Source organism: Alligator mississippiensis, chromosome 1 (genome assembly GCF_030867095.1).
Source record: "Alligator mississippiensis isolate rAllMis1 chromosome 1, rAllMis1, whole genome shotgun sequence".
Taxonomy (NCBI): domain Eukaryota; kingdom Metazoa; phylum Chordata; order Crocodylia; family Alligatoridae; genus Alligator; species Alligator mississippiensis.
Genome location: NC_081824.1, coordinates 234,697,546 through 234,719,962, shown reverse-complemented (window position 1 = coordinate 234,719,962; position 22,417 = coordinate 234,697,546). Strand labels below are relative to the sequence as shown.

General features: G+C 46.2%; 1 protein-coding gene across 2 annotated transcripts in view; it reads left to right on the top strand.

Annotated features, from left to right (window-relative positions):
- The window catches only part of MRPS5 (mitochondrial ribosomal protein S5), a 123,464-nt gene that overhangs the window by 17,050 nt on the left and 83,997 nt on the right, over positions 1–22,417 (top strand). For both annotated transcript variants that reach the window (XM_019480110.2, XM_014598213.3), the window contains exons 3-4: positions 19,943–20,068; positions 21,653–21,883. In XM_019480110.2, coding sequence (XP_019335655.1) covers positions 19,943–20,068; positions 21,653–21,883 — 357 coding nt within the window. The remainder of the gene's footprint in view (positions 1–19,942; positions 20,069–21,652; positions 21,884–22,417) is intronic.

The window sequence follows — 22,417 nt, the reverse complement described above, 5'->3', positions numbered from 1 at the left end:
TACATCCTGCTACATTAACTTGCTTTTCCTGCTGTTACAGCTTGCTTGCTCTTCTAAAGCAAATTCAGCAGGAAGTGGTGGATGGTGAGAGCTTCTCAGCAGGCACCACAGTGTCCTCTGGTGGCCAGTCCCATTACTGCGTGTGTTCTGCAGCCCAGCTGATGCATGCACCTTGCAGCATGTGAGAGGGGGTTCATGCATGAATGTAACAGGAGATGTTGATTTGTGAAACGGTGAACTGTGTTTGGTTCGGGCAGTTTTTTTTTAAACCTATAATGAGGGAGACCCTAGAAATATTCTTCTTGTGCCTCTGACAGCTTGCGGTGTTCACATGTCTTCTATAGCTTAAGGAAGCTACCAGTGTTGTGTTGATCATCAGGCTGTTATTAATGTGCCTTGCTATAGTGAATGTTTGAGCTTGGAATGTTTCTGCTTTTACATCCATCTTGTCTCTTTTCTTTTCTCCTTGTAGAATGGCTCTGAAATGTTGTTTGTGGTAACGTTTGATAAATGGCTCCTGATTCCACACCATTTCATTTGTCTCTCTGCTGTGCCTTTCTGTCCCTTTTTCTGTGTAGAAAACTTTGTTGATCAGTTTATTAATGACACCCTCCACATTCAAACAAATGAATATGATTTAATGTTGTGTGACATGCAGGTGTTTTGGCAGTCTAGATACTTTAGGAATCATATTAAAAATTAGGTAAAAACACTTTTGTATAAAATACATTTTTCAAATGAAATGTCAACCAAAACTGACTGTCCTTTGCAATTAGTGAAGGAGACAATACTGTTATGTCTCATTAGTGATGGTTTACTTCTCTTGCTTCATACTTCTAAAAACATTAACTGCTTCTTGTTAGCAAGGTCATCTGTACTTTCAGCTTGACCTTTAGAAATAGTAAATCCACTTAAGCGGGAAGAACTGCAATTATCCGTGACAGCCTGAGGTCCAAATCCAGGTGCCTGGCTATCAGTTCTAATATTTAGGATTTTTCTCCCTTCCCATGGAACATTTCATGAGTTATAATAAGGTGATCTTAAAGTCTTTTTTGGTTTGTTTTTTTTGGGGGGGGGGGGTTGTTGTTGTTGTTCTTACAGGTTATACCTTTTTTCCTCTTGGAAAGTAACTGGATCTTAATTTTCCAAAGTACATGGTGATCTTGTGTCCAATTTCAGATATTTTCATAGGATGAGACTTTTCAGAAAGTTTTGTCTGTATATGCTCTGAAAAATGGGATCCTTTTAAAGAGCTGAAGCTGAATATCGCAGAATTGAATCACTTGGTAATCTCTGTATCTTGTGCTCCTAGCTACACCTGATAAGAAGTAGGTTAGGAAGTGGAAAAAGCAGCACTCCCTGGCTGTCTCCTGAAACTTGACTCCACTGTGCAGCTTCTGTGACAGGGGCATCCTGTCTGTCATGGTACAGAACCTGTTTAGAAGAGTGCTGAAATTATTTAAATAACTTGTTTAAAAATCTTTTAAATGAGTCAGTGTGAGCTACTGCTTTAAAAAAGGCCTGTGGTTATCCCATTGATTTATTAACATGTAAACTAGGTACAAAAGCGAGCCTTTTTTCAACAGAGAGAAAAATCTTTCATGTCATTTTGTTCTAAAAACTCTTATGGTGTCATTAAAATTAGGTGTGCACCGATAAAGATTTTTTTTTTTGGCCGATACTAGCGGCCAATTATTAACCGGCCATATTGGCCAATACCAATCCGACAGCCAATATGCAGCTGGGCAGCTTGGAGAGTAGTTCCCTGCCAGTAAATCTGTGGTGGGAGAAGGGGCATGGGGGGGGGGGGGGAGTGGGGCAGAAGCAGGCACTGCCCAGCCAGAGTGGTGAATGCGACCCCGTTGCAAGTGGGATGGAGCCGCGGGCACACGCGCAGCTCCCTGCAACTGTACGCACCTCTGGGGGAGGCATGGGGGCATGTGCCGCCGCCTCCCCCCCCTTGCCCCCCTGCATTTGGGGCTGCCCTCTGTGGGCTCAGGGCCAGGGCTGTCACAGGCCAGCTGGGTACTGTGAGTATATCAATTTAGCCACTAGGCTGTTTGGTTCAGGATTGAGGAGGCAGAGTTGGGAGTAAAGGAATGGCAAATTTATTTATAGCTTATACACACACAACAGTTAACAGAAAGATAAATGCGATAAGCAGATATTGCAGTATTAAAGAGCTAATAGTAAATAATAACAACAGATAATAACAATGGATAGATAGATCAATCTGTCACAGGCCGGCTGGGCACTGCAAGGGTATCAGTCCCTGGGCTGTTTAAAACAACGGATAGACAGACATGGGTTGGCAGCTTATCGATAGTCCCTCAATGGCAGGTGCGCGCCAGGTGATTCCAGTGAAGTCGGACATCCCCGATCGACGCTGTCGGAGGGATTAGTGGGGAAGGTCCCTTGATCAGGATCCGATCCTCACTCACACCAGGAGTCTGGGTCCGGTCTTGGAAAAGTAATTACCGTCCTGTTCCCTCCTTCCTGCTGGTCACCTGATGCACGTGCTTTTTATACCTAGTCTTATGCTAATCTGTTGGCTTTAGAGCCACTCACAATCTTGCCCTATAGCTGTTACCCTATGGGATTAAAAGGTGTTAAAAATTATTATAAAAGGTTACTACCCAAACTTGGGTTTATCAAATAAGCAAATTACAACTCAGCATCTTCAGGTTTGAAATTAACATTACTCCGCCTAAACCAACCCCTTTAGATCTCTCTGACTATGCTTTTTTGAGATGTGCTTTCCTGGAATGTGCTGGGTAGGCCAGGTGGTTGAATCCAGTTTTTATCATCATCAAGGCTAAACTCTGAGCTAAAAACCATTAGGTCAGCTAATCTTACAGCTATAGCTTTGTCTTTGAGGCCAAAGACAAAGCTATAGCTCGTGTCAGTTTCACAAACAGTTACAAGTTACATTTCATAGACATTAAGGCTGGAAGGGACCTTGGAAGACCATCGAGTCCAGCCCCCTGCCCAAAGGGCAGGAAGTCAGCTGGGGTCATAGGATCCCAGCAAGATAAGCATCCAGTTTGCTCTTGAAGGTGTTCAATGTAGGCGCTTCAACCACCTCCGGTGGCAGGCTGTTCCAGACCGTGGGGGCTCGGACAGTAAAGAAATTCTTCCTTTTGTCCAGCCTGAAACGGTCTTGTAGTAGTTTATGACCATTCGACCTAGTCATCATCCCTTGGGGCGCTCTGGTGAACAAATGTTCCCCCAGATACTGGTGGTCACCCCTAATAAACTTATAGGTGGCCATCAAATCGCCCCTGAGCCTGCACTTTTGCAGGCTAAAGAGCCCCAGGGCTCTTAGCCTCTCATCATAGGGTCTGCTTCCCTGACCTCTGATCATGCGCATGGCTCTTCTCTGGACTCTCTCAAGCTTCTCCACATCCTTTTTGAATTGTGGAGCCCAAAACTGGACGCAGTACTCCAGCTGCGACCTCACTAAGGCCGAGTACAAGGGGAGAATGACGTCCCAGGATTTGCTTGAGAAGCATCTATGGATGCAAGCCAGCGTTTTGGTCGCTTTACTAGCTGCAGCATCGCACTGCAGGCTCATGTTCATCTTGTGGTCAATGATGACCTCCAAGTCTCTTTCTTGTGTAGTGCTAGCCAACATAGCACTGCCGAGCCTATAAGGATGCTGCGGGTTTTTCTTCCCAAGGTGGAGAACCTTGCATTTATCGGCGTTGAACACCATCAGATTCTCATCTGCCCACTTGCTGAGCCTGTCCAGGTCAGCCTGGATCACCCGCCTGTCTTCAGGTGTGGATGCTTTGCCCCAATGTTTGGTGTCATCGGCAAACTTGGCCAGTCCGCTTCTGACTCCAGTGTCCACATCATTAATGAAGATGTTGAACAGTCTGGGTCCAAGGACAGAGCCTTGGGGGACCCCACTGGTCACAGGACACCATGATGAGTGACTTCCATCAATTACTACCCTCTGGGTCCGACCCCGGAGCCAATTTTCCAGCCAGTGGATCGTGGTGGACCCGAGGCGACAACTGGCCAGTTTCACCAAGAGGTGATCATGGGAAACCCAATCAAAGGCTTTTTTGAAGTCAAGATATATGACATCAATCTCTTCTCCCTTGTCCAGGTGATAGGTCACCTGGTCGTAGAAGGAAATGAGATTGGTCAGGCAAGACCTACCTGCAACAAACCTGTGCTGGCTATCCCTTAAGATGTTGGCGTCGGCCAGTCCATTAAGGATGGCCTCTTTAATAAACTTTTCTAAGATCTTCCCCGGGATAGAAGTCAGGCTAATGGGCCTATAGTTAGCCGGATCCACTTTCCTCCCTTTCTTGAAGATAGGCACCACATTGGCCTTCTTCCAGTCTTCGGGCACTACACCAGAGCGCCAGGAGTTTTCAAAGATCCGTGCTAGAGGCTGGGCTGTGATGCTCGCCAGCTCCTTGAGTACCCTGGGGTGAAGATTGTCAGGGCCAGCTGACTTGAAGGTATCCAGCTTCTCAAGATGTTCCTTCACGAAGTCAGCATTAATGGAGGGCAGGGGATCACCCTCACCCGGACTTCCCTGTCCCGTAGCGGGCATGGGCGTCCCATGGGACTGATGAAAGACCGACACAAAGTACCTATTTAATAGGTTGGCTTTTTCCTGGGCATCAGTTGTCAGTTGCCCCATCTGGTTCAGCAGGGGTCCAGTGTTGCCCCTGCTTTTCCTCCGGCTCCCCACATATCTGAAAAAGGACTTTTTATTGTCCTTGATGCTCAAAGCTATTTGGAGTTCAGTTGCAGTCTTGGCTTTCCTGGTATGCTCCCTACAGGACTGGACCAGTGCAGAATAATCCTCCTTGGAGGTAACTCCCATCCTTTGTAGGCCTTTCTTTTTAGCCTCAGGAGGTCTGCTAGGTCCCTGGAGAGCCAGGGGGACTGCTGTGCCCTCCTGCTGCCTTTCCTCCGAGATGGAATAGACTTAGTTTGTGCATTGAGTATCACTCCCTTGAGGAGCAACCACTCTTGAACTCCCCTTTCCCTGTGGTCATGGTCCCTTAGGGCCTCACTGACAAGCCTCCTGAGCTTGTCAAAGTCGGCTTTCCTGAAGTCAAGGACTTCCGTGTTGCTGACTGACTTGCCAGCTTTTCAGCGGATGGTGAAGGTGATCAGCTCGTGGTCGCTGTCACCCAGCTTCCCATCGATCACTAGGTCGCCGACTAGGTCATCCCCAGTAGCCAGTACAGTACATTTGCAGTTTACAAGCTTACAAGCTTTATAGTAGACAAAAGTTCCAAATGTCTTCAAGAAGCACATATTTATTGCTTATTAATCTTTTTGGTTCTGGCTGTCACGCAGGGCCTGTACTGGCCTCTTCCCAGCAGGGGGGGCTGGACTGGGGCTGCACTCAAGAGTGGCTGGAGGCAGGGTGTCTGGTGGCAGCGCTGGAAGCAGTGGCTACCAGGTGGGCTATAGCCACCCCAGAATTCATCATAGTCACTTCTCCCAGCTTCACTGCTGCCTGCCCTGCCCCCTCCCGCTCCGAAGGCAGCCCTGGCCCAGCCCCCCTGCCAGGAAGAAGCCTGCACAGCCCCTAGCCCTGAGCATGCAGCCTGCCCTCACCCCATGCACAAATGCAGGGGGGCACATGCCCCCTATGCCTTCCTCAGGGGTGCATGCAGCTGTGGGGAGCCACCCCATTCCTGCCTCCGCCCCCTTGCGTCCCCTGGACAAGCCGCCCACAGCACCATCCTGCTCCCAGCAGGGTCACATTCACTGCCTTGGCTGGGCAGTGCCCACCCCTGCCCCACTCCCTCCCTCAGCATGGGGGTCTTGATCTGCCGCCCCCTGCAAGAGCCCTTCCCTCCCACACGCCCTTTCCCCCTCAGAGACTTACTAACAAGATGCTCCTGTCCAAGCTGCCGGGCTGCATTCCTGGCCGTGTGGATGCTGCAGTTGCTCGCAAGCACGCTGCATTTATCAGTGACATTATCAGCTACACCGGCCAAAAAAAGCTGATTACTGATAATCTTAATTTTCCTTTTCTCAGTGCTGATCCAATATGGCACCAATATATCATTGGACCTCTAATTAAAATACTGTTTATGGGTGTCTGCATAGTATGTGGAAGTTGATATGCAGTATCAATTTCTAAGTTTTCATTGGTAATGCCATCTGGTTTCCAAACAGAAAGTATTATTTGGGCACAGTTTTGCTTTTACAATTATTGCAAGGTGCCAGTGGAACCATTCTTGGAAGACAGATAGGAATAAGACTTCACCAGTTATTAGAAACCAGAACTGAATGCTAGGAGTACCTATGGCAGACTTCTGACAAATTGCCTATCCTTCTCTACCTTGATTTCCTGCCTGTAAAAAGGAAGCAGGGATAATTTTCATCTTCTGCTAATACTCCGATTGTGAATTGCTTTGAGATGTGTAATATAAAGTAGTTACAAAAATGCAAGATGTTTATTATTAATGTAAGCATTAAGCCTGAAGTTGATGAGAGCGTAGCAAGAAAAAAATGTTCCATTTTGTGTCAGGCTGTATTGAAAATTGACATGATATTCTGAACCAAGCTTGCATGATATTGCCCCAGTTTTGCAAGTCATTTAAGTTAGCGGGCAGACTTTATGCCTGAGCTGAACTCCACTGACTTCAGCCAAGATTCTGCTTGAGAGGATGTGGATTAACTGTGCTCCTCACTCGTCTTTTCTCGCTCTCCACATGTATTCTGGAAGAGCCTGCAGAAGCAAGCTTTTGGAACGTGTGACATGCATAGAGAAAAGCTCAGATGATTATGTTCAGGAGGACACTTCCTCCTTGCAGACCTTACAGAAAAAAGTTTTATGTAACATCTGCAAAAAAACCCCCACACTGTCATATTAGTCCACAGATAAAATTTCTGCCACTGAGAAGTAGTTCAAGAAAAAGTACAAGATATGGGATCAGAGCTCTAAACAATCACCGCTGAATTGGTTAAAGCATAGGAACTGAGCTGGTGTTCTGCTTACAACTCTGGGCAACACAGATGGAAAGCTGCAGCCTGCATGGTAAAACTGCTTGACACCCCACCCACCAACCTCTGAGGTTGCTTCAGTTAGTACAACTGCTACCCTTAAGTATCCAAGTGTGTATCCAGGTTACTGTCTTGCATATTGCTGTGTTACATTAAATTGTAATTTTCTGGTTGCAATAATTTTTGTATCAATCAGTCTTAAGGGACATGGAAAAAAGTGTAACATAAAAAAAAAATTATTTCCCAGTACATAAGAATCATTTGATTTTTTAGAGTTGATAGTTATTAAGTCTTGTGCCTAAAAATCATGTAGCAGTAATTTAGAACAATAGTATACAATTATTTTGAATATAAAATTGCTAAATGTGGATGCTTTGCTTACTGAAAGGAAATATATTGGCACAAAACTTGGTATTTGGGTTCTTTAATGGTGACATTAGTTCTGGTATTCACATTTTTTAAAATTAAGATTACATTTTAAATCTCTTTCCATTTAGATGAGACTCCTTTGAACTAACTCTTTCATTTTTATCTAAATACATTTCCCTTGTCCAAATTCAGGAGCAGAATTCTGAAAAGATTAATAATTCCTTTTCGTAGTAAAAGAAGTGGAAAATTTGGGGGGGGGGAAACTAAGTATGTCTGCTCCAGATGGTCAGTACTTGTCCCATTGAAGAAACACAGTGACTGACTTCTCATGCAACTAATAATAATAAAATGTGTATAACTATGTTGGTTTCAAATTAAGAATGCAGTTAAAATCTGGAAAAAAGAGGAGAGTTAAATTTCAGCGGTGATACTAAACAACATGTGCGCTTTGTGACATTTTATTTTCTCACATAAAACACTGCCCAGAATAAAATGCGTACCCTGTCTTTCAAAGGCAGAATGAAGAAAAAAAGATATTGTAGTCAGTAACTGAGTGGGAGCAGCTATGGATTTGAGCCTGCTTATTGTTCTGCTCAGTGAATTGTTTGCAGACTTTACATTGGTTTTCACCCAACCAAAGCTTAAGTGGCAGAAACAGCTATTACCGTATATCCTTGCATGTAATGCACACTCCAGTTTCCAGAAGCTGTTTAAGAAAAAAAAGAAAAGGTGTGTGTTGTAGGTGAAGAATATGGTGTATAGTAAGACTTCACTGGTAGTTGTTTTCAGACAGAAGTATCAAATTCATTTGGCCCCACAGGTCAGATGAAGGGTTCAGAGCCAGTCTGTGGGCCGGATGGGGCAGATCCAGAGCACAGGACTGATCCGGTGCAGGTGCCGTTTGCAGTGTGCTCCCTGGACCAGTCTGCATGTTGCTTGCAGCATGCATCCTGGCTCCAACCTCATGCACCATATGTTGCATGTCCAGAGATGCGTGTGACTGGTCTCGGGTGTGTGCCAGGCTCCCTCACCAGTGCCAGTCTCCCCCATCCCACGCCATGCATGCAGCACTCCTACCCTTTTTACAGCCAAATCCCAGGACCTCAGATGTGCAGCAAATGAGAGGTGTCCCTTGCTTCAGTACATTTCAGAATGTTTTTAAAGGAAAAAGAGCAATTCAGCATGGTCTGGTCTTTGGATTTTGCAAATGTCTGTGTGATCCATAGGCAGACAAGGTTCTGTGGGTAGATGCGATATCTTTTATTAGACCAACTAAGTAGTTGGAAAAATTGTTCTTTGCAATCTTTCAGGCACAAATGCCCTTCTTCAGACATAGGGAAAGTCTTTTGGTGTTTTGTTTGCTTTCCTGGGTAGAATTGAAGCCAAAATGCAAAATGCAGGTGTGTAAAAATGCAAATGTGTGGCAGTAAGTTTCAAAGGGAATGGGAGACAATAGGTATGAATAGGTAGCTGGGGTGGGGGGAAGAGGGGGAGAAGGTGTTAAAATGTCACTTATAAAATGAAAATAGGTTACCTATGGTTATTAGATGACAGGCAGGTAATAATGTGCCATAAATCCGATATCTATATTTAGTCCATGATTTGTTGTATCCAGTAGATGTATGAATTGAAGTTCATAGACTTGTCTGCTGAAGGTGTTTTGTAAATTTCCTTTGAGGATTAGGACTGAGAGATTGGAGTGAGAGTGGTTATCTTGTGAGAAGTGTGCACTCACAGGTAATTGGGTATTTTTGTCTTTGATAGATTTTCAGTGTATATTCATTCAGGTATGTGTGGTCCATATTATTATTGATGTCAGAGAGGCCATCTTCTTGTCACTTTCCACTTAAAAACAAATGAGTTTAGCTGGAAAATTTAACAGTCTTCTTTCTAATGTGACCAATGACAGTAACTTTTTAATAGAGTGTAAGATGAAAACATCATCTGCTGGTCAAGTTCAGAATTGTATTTAAGTTCCAGTGTAGAAGTAATATTGCACATTTTGCAGGATAAAGAATTTGTAACAATTTTTCATTCTTAAAAGTGACAAATTTCAAAGACCTAACAAGAAAGGCTTGATTTAGTCAGTATTTGGATCGTGGTTGTCCAACATATGGCCTGCGGGCTGCCATGTGCCTGCCAAGCCATTTTCTTTGGCCCGAGGTCCCTCACTCAGGACAGGTGAGGAGTCCTGGCGCCTGCTCTGCGCTCCACGGTGGCGGCAGGCCAGCGGCAAGGCAGGCAGAGCCAGCCTACAGGCCCCAGCTGGTGGGGGGCGGGCTGCTTACCCCCGCAAGGCCAGGCTCATCAGTGAGCCGGGTCCTGCCGCTGCTGCCCTGAGGGCTGCGCAGCACGGGACTGCCCCAGCTGCGCCTGATTGGACGAGCTGGGGACAACGTGTGCAACTTCCTCTCTGGCTCTGCCCCTTGTCGCCAGCATGCAGCCAGGGGAGCTGCAGCATGGCCCGTGCCCTGCCCGCATTTGGAGTGGAGGGGGGTATGGGGTAAGTTCCTGCGCGGTGCCGGGGGCTCCTCGGGGACAGGCTGGGGCTGTGGGGCACGCAGTTGCCAGAGCTGGGCTGGGCGGGAGACGGGAGGAGTCCGGCCCAGAGGCTGCATTTGTCCCTCAGACCGGGACATCCAGGATGGAGAGATACAAGGGAAGGCACACATGCACACACGCATGCACATACACATATGCATGCACGCTGAAGTGTGTGGCAGTGAGCAGAGCCAGAACAGCTGTCAGGAGCACAGTGCCTTTCTCACCACAGCCAGGGCTGCAGACTGGGGCGCTGGCCAGACTGGGGGCTCTGCATGGGTTCTGTCTGACTCACACCTCTGGCCCTGGCCCTGTCCCCATCCTAACACCTGCAGCTGCATCCTGGCCATGAGTCTCTGCTGGACAAGGGCAGCCAGCCCCAGCCTCACACTCCCCTCTTCGCTTAGGGCAGGATGTGGCCAGGCCAGACTGGGCTCTCCACATGGCGCTGCAATGCGGCTGACTTTGACTTAGCCCAGCAGCACGCAGCCAGGATGCAGCAGCAGGTGCCTGAAAGGGGCCAGAGCCATGAGTCAGAGCAGGGCAGACAAAGCACAGGCAGCATCCCCAGCCTGGCCAGCACCCCAGTCCCCACCCCAGCCCACAGCCCTTGCTCCAGTGACAAAAGTACCATGCTTCTCAGCACATCCCAATAGCTGCTTTGGCTGTCTGCTGCAACACATGTGCTTGGAAGCACATGCACATGCATGCACACATGCACACACACACACAGCCCCAACCCCCCAGCTCCCAGATTCCCACCAATCTGGTGCTTTTGCTTAAATTTTCTCCAGTGGCTGGGACACTGAGACAGCCTATAAAATCTGGGACTGTCTCAGCCAGTCCAGGATATATGGTCACCCTGCGTATAAATAATCTGGGCCAGTGCTTCTCAAACTATCTGATGTGGCGGACCGGCAATTTTTTTTCCAGTGGGCCAGGGATCGGTGCCTGGTTCAGCCGGTGGCAGCAACGGCGTGTAACAGCACTACACAAATGCACGACCAGCTGTTTCTTTCTCTTTCCTCACCTCGCACGACGTGACGTCACCTGGAGTGTTGGAACGTACGAACTGTGGCGCTGTGACATATCAGTGTTAGTCTTCTGAAAATATATTTCTTTCTTTCCTGGCAACACGCTGCGGACTGGCAACTGGTGGCTCGCGGACCAGCACCAGTCCGCAGACCACCACTTTGAGAAGCACTGATCTAGATTATTCTAAAAAATGCCCATATTTTGTTGCTTTGATTAGTTTCCACTCTGGCTGATATCTTTTTCACATTTGATCTGTCCACTTGCATTCTGCTTCTTTCATTCATTGAGAAGTGAGTAGAAGCGAAAGTGTTTATTTTAGTCAAGTGTTCAGTATTATTTCATTCTTGCTTTTATAATGTTTTTATTTTGGATTTTAAGCCACATTTCCAGACCCATTTCATTGTCACTTCCTGCAACTTCATTGGTGTCAAAGGTCACGTGACATCACTTCCTGATGTGATACCACTTCCTGTGAGGTCTTTGAATATGGCTCGCCAGCCCACTGGGCGATAAAAAGTTCGTGATCTGGCCTCACATTCAAAAAGGTTGGACACCCCTGGTTTAACCCTTATTTTGTTTTGTGGGGAATCCTCCCTCGTCATAACATTCCCTGTGGATAAATTGCTGAATCAGTGTTTCTGAAAATTTGAAACCTTTAGTTGCAACATGAAGTATGATATGTAGGGAAGCCACATCATTTTATGCAGGACTCTTTTCCAACTGTCACATCTTTTTCCATAATAGCATAAAACAATGCCATTGTTACAATTAATGGTAAATAAATTCTAAGCATAAGGAAGTTGTCTGCAGTAGAGTGGACACAGTTTCCTATGGATAATGTAGGAACAGTGGTCCAGTTGTAGAGTCAGCCTCCGTTGAAAGCCTGCTAGCAACTATACCTAAACTATGTCAGTTCAGTAATGTGGATAACAGGGCAGCGGAGGGGTGCACAGTGAAAACCTGTGCGTTGTATGGCCTGGGGGAGCCTTTGGCTCCCAACTGTTGAGAAAAAGTAGGAGGACTTAAACGCTAACTTTTATGTTGTTGTAGGCACATCTCAGACAGACAGAGGTTTGAGGCAACTCTGGTGTTCATGTCTAAATCAAGGGTGCTCAGCTTCTGGACCAGATCTGACCTACGGAACTTTATCACCCGGCCCACAGAGCTCCTTATGGGAAGGAAAATTTGGCAGCAAGGGTATCATGGCACTGTTAATTGCCACTCCCCTGCTGCCAAATTTCCATACCTGTCGTGAGCCCTGCAGGCCAAATAGTATGGCCCCGTAGGGTAGTCTAGGCAGTGCCAGGCAAAATCTGGGCAGTGGTAGGACCCAATCCAGGCACCAACCTCATCAATCCAGCCTTTGGATAGGCCTTGTACCACTCATCCAGCCTGTGGGGCCAAGGTCTATATCAGGGGTGGGTCTGTGGGCGACATACAGAGTTTTGATGAGCTGTTGAAAGCTAGGTCGGCACCTCCTCCTCCACGCCCCCCACCCTTCCCCAACAAAACTTGCCAAAACTCCCTATGTGGGATGGGGCCACAGGCGGGGAGTGGTGTTTGGGAATGAGGCTAGGATCACAGGAGGCTGGGCAAGCGAAGCTGGGATCATGAGATGGGATTGTGGGGTGGTGACAGTGCAGGGCTGGGGCCCAGGGCAGACCCGCAATTTGCTGCCCGCACGCCCCTGCCATGGGCACAGATTCCATGGGCAGGGATGTGCGGGGAGCAGATTATGGCTCTGCCCCAGGCCTCGGCCTGCATTGTCATTGCCCCAAGATCTCGGCCTCCTCCTGTCCCTGCTGCGCTACTCTGGTTGGGGAGGAAGGTTTCTCCAGATGGCTCCTGCCCCACACACAGGGCTCTGGCCCCAGTTCCTGGCCACCTTCCACCAACGTGGCTGTCCACAGGTGGCTGCTCATCATGCTGAGCCAGAACAGGAGGAGAAGCCACCACTGGAGGCGAGGGGAGCCAAGCAGCAACTGGGCAGCTGGAGCTGCACCAGGGGCAGCCCCACCAGAAGCTGTGCGTGCTGGCTGGGGCCAGGAGGCGCAGGCAGGAGCACAGCGCTGGCTTCGCCGCGTGGGGCTCAGCCCTGTGTGGAGCATTGTGGAGACAGTCGCAGGCTGGATACAGTCAGTTGGTAGGTACCCCCTGCAGGCCAGATCCAGTTAGTTGGTGAGCTGGAGTAAACCAATATTTACCCACCCCTAGTCTAAACAGTTCTTTCATCCCCATTAATCTCTAAGAGCCCTGTACTTTATGCCTCACGATCCTGCAGTAATCCTTAACTACGTTAAACTTTCTGAATGGCCAACAGCTCTCCCATTTGCTAAGACTGAGCTGCCACCGGAAGCAATTTTTGTATAATTTAGTGGTGTGCATTTTACTTGACAAACCTTTCAGTATTTGAATGCAGTGGCTTGCTTTTAACGGCAACAGCAAGAGAGATTTCCAGAAATCATATGTTCAAAGCTCTCCGAAGTCATGCAGTAAGACAGGCCCTCAGAGGCAGAAAGTAGAGTTGCAGAGGAATGTAACAAGCTTTTATGCAAATACTTTTTGGGTATGCTTTTTAAAAGAAAGAATCTTGCTGATTTCAGGGTTTTACTTCTGCATTTTTATAGCCCTTTCCACTTAAGGAAGCCCAAGTGTCAGTTACATCTCGTTACATTCTTGCTGGGGAGGTAAGTATTCCAAGTTTTGCAAATGAGAAAACCAAGGCATTGAGATTAAGTGACTTACTTAGGGTCACACAGGAAGTCTGTGCCAGGTCTAACGCTGTGACTCGGGTCTCCCAGTCTTATGCTTTACAATTTGCAAGCTGAGACCTGCTGGAGGGTCATGGTTGCCTGGTTGAGCGTCCTCAGGAAAAAGTTGCAATTCAGAAACAGGGCAAATAGTTTGGGATGAACTCACTGAATTTTAAAAAATATCTTCACTACCTTTTATGCTATGAATAGGCTTTCCAATATTAATAGACAATTATTTTATTTTCTTCTGGGAAACAAAAAGAACCCACTATTCTCATTTATATTATGAAACTGTTTCTCTCTCAAAACAAGGCATTGCAAGCACTTAGTAATAGCTATGTGATATTGTCTTTAGAATCAGAAAAAAATCATCCTATTAAAGTATATGAGGATTTTCTGCAAACATCTATAAAAAGCCTGTGAGTAAGCTTCACCATTAAAGGCTTGTAGCTTTTAAGCTTGCTAGTTAATGCTGCTTTGGGGACTGAACTAATCAAGAAGAGTTATTGGTCTAGATGCAGTTGAGTAAGTTCTTGAAAATCATCTGAAGGGTAGCTCTGTGCTTATTTTTTTCTTCAGTGTTCCACAGAGAAATCTGCAAACAATTTTGGGGTTATTACTACCAGATTATGGAAGGAAATAAAGTAAATTGTTTGATGGTTGACTTCTGTTGTTCTGGGATAAGACATTACAGTTGACAATGAAGCTGCCTCTAGCTATTTTAATAAGTATTGTCCTTGAAAATAAACACTTCATAGTCAATTAGAAATGACATATAAATCATTTACTTAAGAATTTTTCAGTGTAATTGGTTAAGTGAGTTGTAAGATTTGGTTCTGAGAGTTTATCTGTATAACACTGTACTTTGCACCTTTTACTCAAGTAATATGACTTCTGGGGATAGGAAAAGTAGAGTTCAGAGAAGCTAAGGCTTCAAAGTGGGGGTAGACAAAATATGGCCTACAGGCCACACCTGGCCCTTGAAGAGATTTTGTCCAGCCATGGCAGTACCCTTGGTTCCGCCTGGCCCAGGTACCATCCATCCCGTGGGGCATCCTGCCACTCCATGGGCATGCAGTGGGGCTGGGGCGGCTCCATAGCTGGCCTGCCTTTCTAGGCAGCCCAGGTGGCAGCAGCTCCTTCCAACTGCTGCCACTACTGGCCCAGTCCCACAGTACTGACAGGGACCCATGCGCACAGCCCCAACCCCAGCCCACACCATGCCTGCACCAGACTCGCACGGCAGAGCGGACCAACTCCAACCAGCCGGAACCCTTGCACATGGTCCCAGTCTGCCCCACATATGCTGTACATTGCCTGCCCATGCTGAGCAGTGGCAGCCAGCAGCAGCAGCCAGGCAGAAGCTGCTGCTCAGCACGGGGGAAAAGTGGCTCCTCCCCCTTGCTGCTGCCTGGTGCTTCTTGCTGCAGCCTCCCGGATCCTGCGCCTGGGCTGTCCTGCCTCTCCTCTGCGCTGCCACTGTTGCCCTACTGGGTGGCCTGGAGATGGCAGTGACAGCAGTGGAGAGGAGTGGCAGGGCAGCCCAGGTACAGGCTCCGGGTGGCCGTAGCAAGAAGCACCTGGCAGCAATGAGGGGGAGGGTCTTCTTTTCTCCCATGCTGAGCAACAGGACAGGGAGCCCCCAGCCCACAAATATGCATCCTGCTCTCACCCTGCGTACGATACTGGGTGAGGCACATGCCCCTCTATGCCCCTGTCCTCAGGAGTCTGCACAGCAGCAGGGAGCCAGCCCCCTGCTGCCCCCTATTTAAGACACCCGTGGCTCCCTCCCACTCCCCAAACCGGGTCCTGCAGCTGCATATTCTCACCCCAGCCTCAAGCCCTGGGTCCCTCACACCACCCCTACTGGACAGCAGCCCCAGATCCTGTCACCAACCCTGCTTCACTCCCCCCATCACTGGGGGGGCCTCAATCTGCCCGCCCCCCATACCCTCCCACCCCATAGACTTACCTGCAGGCAGCTGAGGGAGTTGCCCTCCACCACTGCCTGGCTGTACTGCTGGCCACGTACAGGTGTGTACATGCACACATGCCCATGACACCCCGTCTCCTGCTTCCCCCAGACCCTTGCAGGCTGGAAATCTGCCAGCCTGCAAGGGGAAACCCACTGTTTTCCACGTCTTTTAAAAGAAAATCTGTGTTTTTCTATGGTGAGCAGAAAACCTGAGTCCCTGGTAATGATTCATGTGGGAGAGAGCAGATGGTATGACAGGTGGACCTGTGAAAACAGGATGCCTGATACCAAGTAAAGAGGAAACAAGTTGCTGTGTGGATAAGGAAGGAAATAAGAACCTCACAGCTGTTGAAAAGGAAACTGAGGCAGAACTTTGAAGTAATTATGGGGAGCTGATAAAGGGAAAAGAGAGCCAAGGAAGCTTATTCAGAGTCCTGAAATATCTGGGACATCAGAAAGGGATGCTCAGAGATTTCAGAGATATGCATAAAGAGAATCTCAGGCCTTATTACCAGTCATTAGAACTTTCCATTGGAACTACTTGGGAATAGGGATTCACTCCTTTAGAAAAGGCTGGGGCTGTTTAAAATGTAAATGCCCCTCTTCTCAGATAATGCTGCACCAACACTTCTGCTCTTTGTTCAGCTATTTTCTTTGCAGTGGATGGAACTTTAATTAGGTGCATTACTTCTTTGAGTAGTGATAATCTTTTGACACACTAATATAATGATTCTAATGTACAGAACTTCTTCAACTATTGAAGTATTATTCTATATAATAACCCATTTCACAGCTGCAGAAATCTTCCCAGAGCTCTGAATTATAGCCTATAGCTTCAGACTCTTGAAAATAGAGCCCTGCAGTTCAGCAGAAATGTAATAAAGTTTTGGCTATGGCCAGTGGTGCTCAACCTTTTGTGCCATGGGCCAGATGACAGAGAACTCCATGACAGAGGTGTTTGTTATACTAAGACAGTTTTGAAATACTGTTTAAACTACCAGATTTGCTGCATACCTGGAAAACCATTATGGTACCTTTTTTTATATAGACACAGTTTAAATAATACTTTAGGCAGGTGCAGGGCTTAATATGCCTGAGTGCTAATTTTTCCCATAAGAGAAATGTCTGCAACTCAACCAGTTAAACTACAGGTACTAAGAGTGTTTTTTTAATATTGTCAAATACTCAACAATAATCTGATTCAGTGAAAGAAAGCACCTTTAATGTTTCAGTAATGTAACACCTTATCGTGATTCTAAATGTTAGTTCACTATTGTATCTACAGTAGTTTGATTTACATGCTTAATACTATGTTTAAAAAAAAAAAAAAAAGAGTCCCATCGTTGAAAATGTTGCCTTCGTAGAAGTTTGAAATGTGTGGTAAGGTTTACGGGCAGCAGTTCTTTGATTGCCATTGCCGCAATATACACGGTTTGTAATTTTTGACTTACAATTAACTTCTTATTTGATATTTAATGGCCAAGTGAGACTAGTTAACAAACATAATATCTGGTGAAAGGATGACTAAGGTACATCCAGACCTGTCATATAAAAGAATGTGAGCACTAGTTAAAGAAGTGATGCACAGTAGATACGTTTTGAATGAACAGCTGGCTAAGGTATGTCCAAGTCCAGGTCAAAGTAGCCAGCTTTGCAAAAATTGTTAATACTTGGAACCATAACAAACTACTTTGGTTAGTAAGTTTGTCTCATGAAAGTGATCTTCTTTTGAATATAGCTTTTCTGGCACTGAAGAATTTTAAAAGCCCTGTTTTACTCAGACATTCTGTTATTCTGTGAGCATTAGTGACTTGATTACCAAATAGGTTCCTTGAATCATATCAGTGCTCAGTGTTGCATTCTGATGCCATATGTTATTGTTACAAGGCCAGTCTAATAGCCTTAGAAAATTTGTGCGCTTAAAAATAAATGGTCCAACTCCCTCAGTAATAGTAAGCCTGTGCAGTAGATACCATAATTGTAATAAAATAGAATGATTAAATGCATTTTTTTTAATCTTTTTTAAAAATCTTAGCATGTTCAATTATAGTAAGATTTGAGAATTTTAAAGTATTCATGGCCAGTGTGATACTAATCATTTTGGAGACTAAAATATTTTTTGTCCAAAACACAAATACTGAATGAGCAGTCCTTGGTACCAAATACTCACTTGGATTAATCTGTTAATAAGGCTTCAGTTGTAGTGATGTGATATGGAAGCCTGTTCTAGGAGTTTGAGTAAATAGACACATTTCACATGGCTCTCTAAATAATCAACTGATAATGCTGCTTCCATTCTGTAAAGGTTCACACATTGTGCCTACCTCAGTAGTATCTGAGCACCTTCCTCTAGTGCAAGTTTCCCAAACTATGGTACGCGTACCCCTGGTGGTATGCAAGACATCTCTGAGAGGTACATGGGAGAAATTGTGTAATGGCAGCTTTCATTTTCTTTATAATAATAAATGGCATTTAAGGGGTTAAAATATAAAACATATGCTAGTAGGGATACACAGGCAGCTGATAAATCTGGAAGGGGGGTATGCAGTAAGAAAAAGTTTGGGAACCTTGGCTCTGGACTGGAAAGTTTTCTTTTCAAAGTTGCCTGTACATTTACTCGTTGCCTTGTCTTTGTTAGCAAAGAAGGGGAAAAAATATTTGCATGCAAAGTTTGTGATTGTCCTTAATTCCTGGGGAGTTGATCTCAATTTCTTGGATTGTTCCCTGGAGAAAACTCTTAAGTTTCTTAATTGTTAATCAACAAAACCCCAGTTAAACCAGTACTAGTTACATAAAGATGAAACGTTATATATCCTACTACAGATTCTTATAGGCATCTTGCTCCATGCTTCAAGTAATGACTTGTATTTTTTTTTTTTTTTAATACTTTTGGGGGGCATTTGAGGTAATTTACCAGGTCATTGTTGATGGACAGGCTCACATATTTCTCACAAGTTGTAGCAGTCATCTGACTATTTCCTGTCAATCTCCTGTTCTGGATTGTGGCCTTCTTGCGGGGAGGGAAAGCAACTTTATTGTGTGGTATGTATGTCTTCATTACATCATGTAATAAAAGTAGTTATCAGCAAAATCAATACTGCAGCACTGGGAGGTCATACAACAGCAGTTGATAAGTGTCAAAGATGTATATGCAAAGCCTTGTTTTTGTGTCTTGGTCTGAACATGAAAATAATTATTTTCTGTGCTGTTTCGCATTGCACAAGTGCTGAAACTATATACACAGCAGGCTGTGAAATTTAACTTGTGTTTTCAGTATAAGTGCTAAGTTCTATGTTGGTAGTCTATAAAACATCATGCACAGAAGTGGGATAGAGGGAAGAGTGCAAAGGACAAAGGAGGACCTTGTATTACAATATCTCATGAAACCATTAACTCAGGGGTTGTCAACCTGGCGTACTTAGGAAAGCCCTAGGAGGTACTTGTGGGCAGGTGGGGGTGGTGCGCTGCCGCCTCCCAGGAGGAGGGCCAGGGCAGGGTGAGGGCAGTGGTGCTCCTCTGTGCCACCGCCATCCACTAGCCTGCTCTGCTGCCACTCTGCATCCAACCACGTGCTCCCCCCCACCCACTCTGTGTCCCACCACACACCAGCTCCCCCCCACCCTCGCTCCATGTCCGGCCACTGGGGGTACACTTACTAAAAAAAAAGGTTGAAAACCCCTGCGTAAACGGTTATGTTCTACTCTGTTACTTGCATGTTTCATTTAGCATCTCTTCACTAGTAGTAGCTCTTATACCTTTACTGTTAGTACTTTCAGTGGTTCAAGCTGGCTTACATTATTATAATGTAGCAGTTATTGCTACTGCTTATCTTAGTTAATAGCAATTGGTCTCGTTTTAATAACATGACAGAAACAAATATTACACTGGCAGCTCTGGTTACAAAGGTTTGTTTTAAATCCCATTTGAAAAAAATGATTGAAAATAATGTGATCACCTGGTTTCCTCCCTGACTACAGTAATTCTGTGTGGTTTAGTTGCATCCACAGTGGTTATGCAAATCATACTAAATACTATTTTGTTTCGAGAAGAGCTTAAACAAATTCTTGTAATCTCGTTTAAAGCACACAGGTCCAAAGAGAAAAGGAGGCAGAAGGAGAGAGAAGTGAGTAAATACAAGCATGAAAGAGTACATGTTAATTCAGTGAGGCACTATTGACTCTAGGTTGAGCTAGAATATACTTTGGAACTTATGCTCAACTAATGTTACTAATATATAAACTATTCCTATATATTATTTATGAAAGTCCTTTCATTATAGTGACAGCTGATGAACTATGGAAAGGAGTTCTGGCAAACACTTCTTCGAGACAAAAGAAAGGAAGAGGAAAGCGGTCAAAGAAAAAATTAAGGAAGGATCTCAATAAAGGGCAGATTATTGGTGAAGGTAAACTTGTCAATAATCATAGGATTCAAGAATGATCTTGCACTTTTACAGTGATTTTTAGTTTATAATAGTTCTTCTAAGTAGACCTAGCACAGGGGCGGGCAAAATACGGCCTGCCAGGCACTTTCATCCGGCCTGCAGTGCCCACCAGTACCCTGCTCGGCCCTTCTGCCCATGAGGGTGAGAGCGAGGAGCACATGTATTTACAACACCCCCCCCCCCCCCAGCATACCCTATTGTGCCTCACTTCCACCCTCATGGGCAGAAGGGCCCGGCCTGGCCAGCACACAGCTTTTAGGTGGGTCTGCAATTTCCACTGCTGCAGCTGCAGCTGCTGAGAGATCTGGTTGGCTTTCCCGGCTCTGGGCAGCAGGTATGGAAGGGGCAGGGGCAGGAGCTGCAGATGGGCGGGAGTGTGGGGCTGGGTCTGGCAGCCACGCGGAGCTTGGGGGGGAGGGGGGGTGTTGTGTGAGGGAGGGTGGTGGCAGTGCAGACCTCGGACGTGCAGGATGTCGTTGTGAGGGAGTGTGGGAACCCTGCCCCCCTACACACACTCTCCATGGTGCGCAGCCCCACAGGCGGAAGCAGCAGCAGCAAGCAGGAGCACTCGTGTCCAGCATAGGCACTCGGACCCAGCAGTGCGTGGCTTCAGCTGGCGCTGCACATCTCAGCACAGCCCCTGCCAAGCCACCTCTATTGCCAGTGCTCCCTGCTGTACATGTGCAGCCCTCACACTCCCATGCCACTGGAGGGAAGCTCCACAGGCCTGAGCTGACTGACTTCGCAGCTCCCTGCTGCACAGGTCCTGGGACATCCACCAGAAGTGGAGGGGAGCCCCGGCCCCTGCATCCCTGCAGAGTCCCAGGACCTGCGCTACAGAGGGCAGTGAAGGCTGCCGGCTCCAGCCCGTGGAGCTTCCATCCAGTGGCAGATGAGTGCAGAGGGGCTGCGCGTGCCTGGTGGGGAGCACCGACAATAGAGGCAGCCTGGCAAGGGCTGGATTCCTCTCCGCAATATGCAGCGCTGGCCGGAGCCATGCGGCTCTGGATGCCAGCACTTGTGCCAGGCATGAACACATGCATCTGCTGCTGCTGTGCCATGGGGAGAGTGTGGGGGAGTCCCCACACTCTCCTGCCTTCCCTCACATCCCACAAATGCCACACACCCACACCCTGCTCCCACTACCCCCCTACATATACACTGCCAACCAACATACCCTATTGTCCCCCTCGCAACCCTCCCCATACTTCACCATGGACACACACATCCAACATCACCAAACACACACACACTATGTACACCCCCACTATACACACACACACACACACACACACACACACACAAACCCACAACCCACCATACACACTATACAAGACTAAGACTTTATTTTTGAGTTATTATGCAATAGCTTTTGTATACACTATGCAAACACAAATCATGACAAAAATATTCTAAATTCATGAGAACATTGGATTCATTGTATTGGATTTAACTTTTAGGCTGTTGAGTTATAATCTTGAATCTGTAAAAAAAAAAAAAAAAAAAATGCAAGAAAAATCTTTTTTATGTTTTGATATTCTCAAGGGCGTTCCGGAATTCTTTGGCCTGGTCTCAGTATTCCTGTGATGGTGGATGGAAAAGCCCAGGTAATTTCCCAACACAAAAAAGAGCAAAGGGAGATTCAAGATGAAATTTTACGTCGGAGGGATGAATGGGAAAAAAAAAGAAAAGTAAAGGTGAAGAAAGAGAGAGGATGGACTGGACGATCCTGGGGGGGCATCAGTCTAGGACCTCCTGACCCTGGTCCTAATGGAGGTAAGAAGGGGGACAATTACCTTAATGAGCAAGGGGAAAAACAGAGAAAGAATCCATACTTTCCCATGGTTTAATTTTAATTTATAATTGTAGAGTCGCAGAAAATTAGGGTTGTAAGGTGTTAGACCCCAACTCCATGCGGCACCCAACAGCTAGGGAGACGACGGTCCAATTACTCATGGATCCTGTTACTCATTAGCCAGAGCAGAGCAGGGAGCAAACACCAGCACACATTGCTCACAACAGCTTTCTATTAGAATGGAGCCAGCTTCAGGTGAGCTCCCACACCAACAAAATACAGGGAACAGGAATGAACACTAGTTTTTTCCCATATTTATACACTTTGGTTTATACTCATTAACATTTATTCTACCTCTGTCCCACCTTATGTTCCACCCAATTCTCTTCCCATCTTAAGCTCCACCTGTTTACTGGTTGCTCCATTAGCATGAAATTGCTTATGCATTTAATTCATTTACATGTCTTTTTGCTGTGAGCACATGTCTAAGACCTTGACTCCTGCTCTTCAGTCAA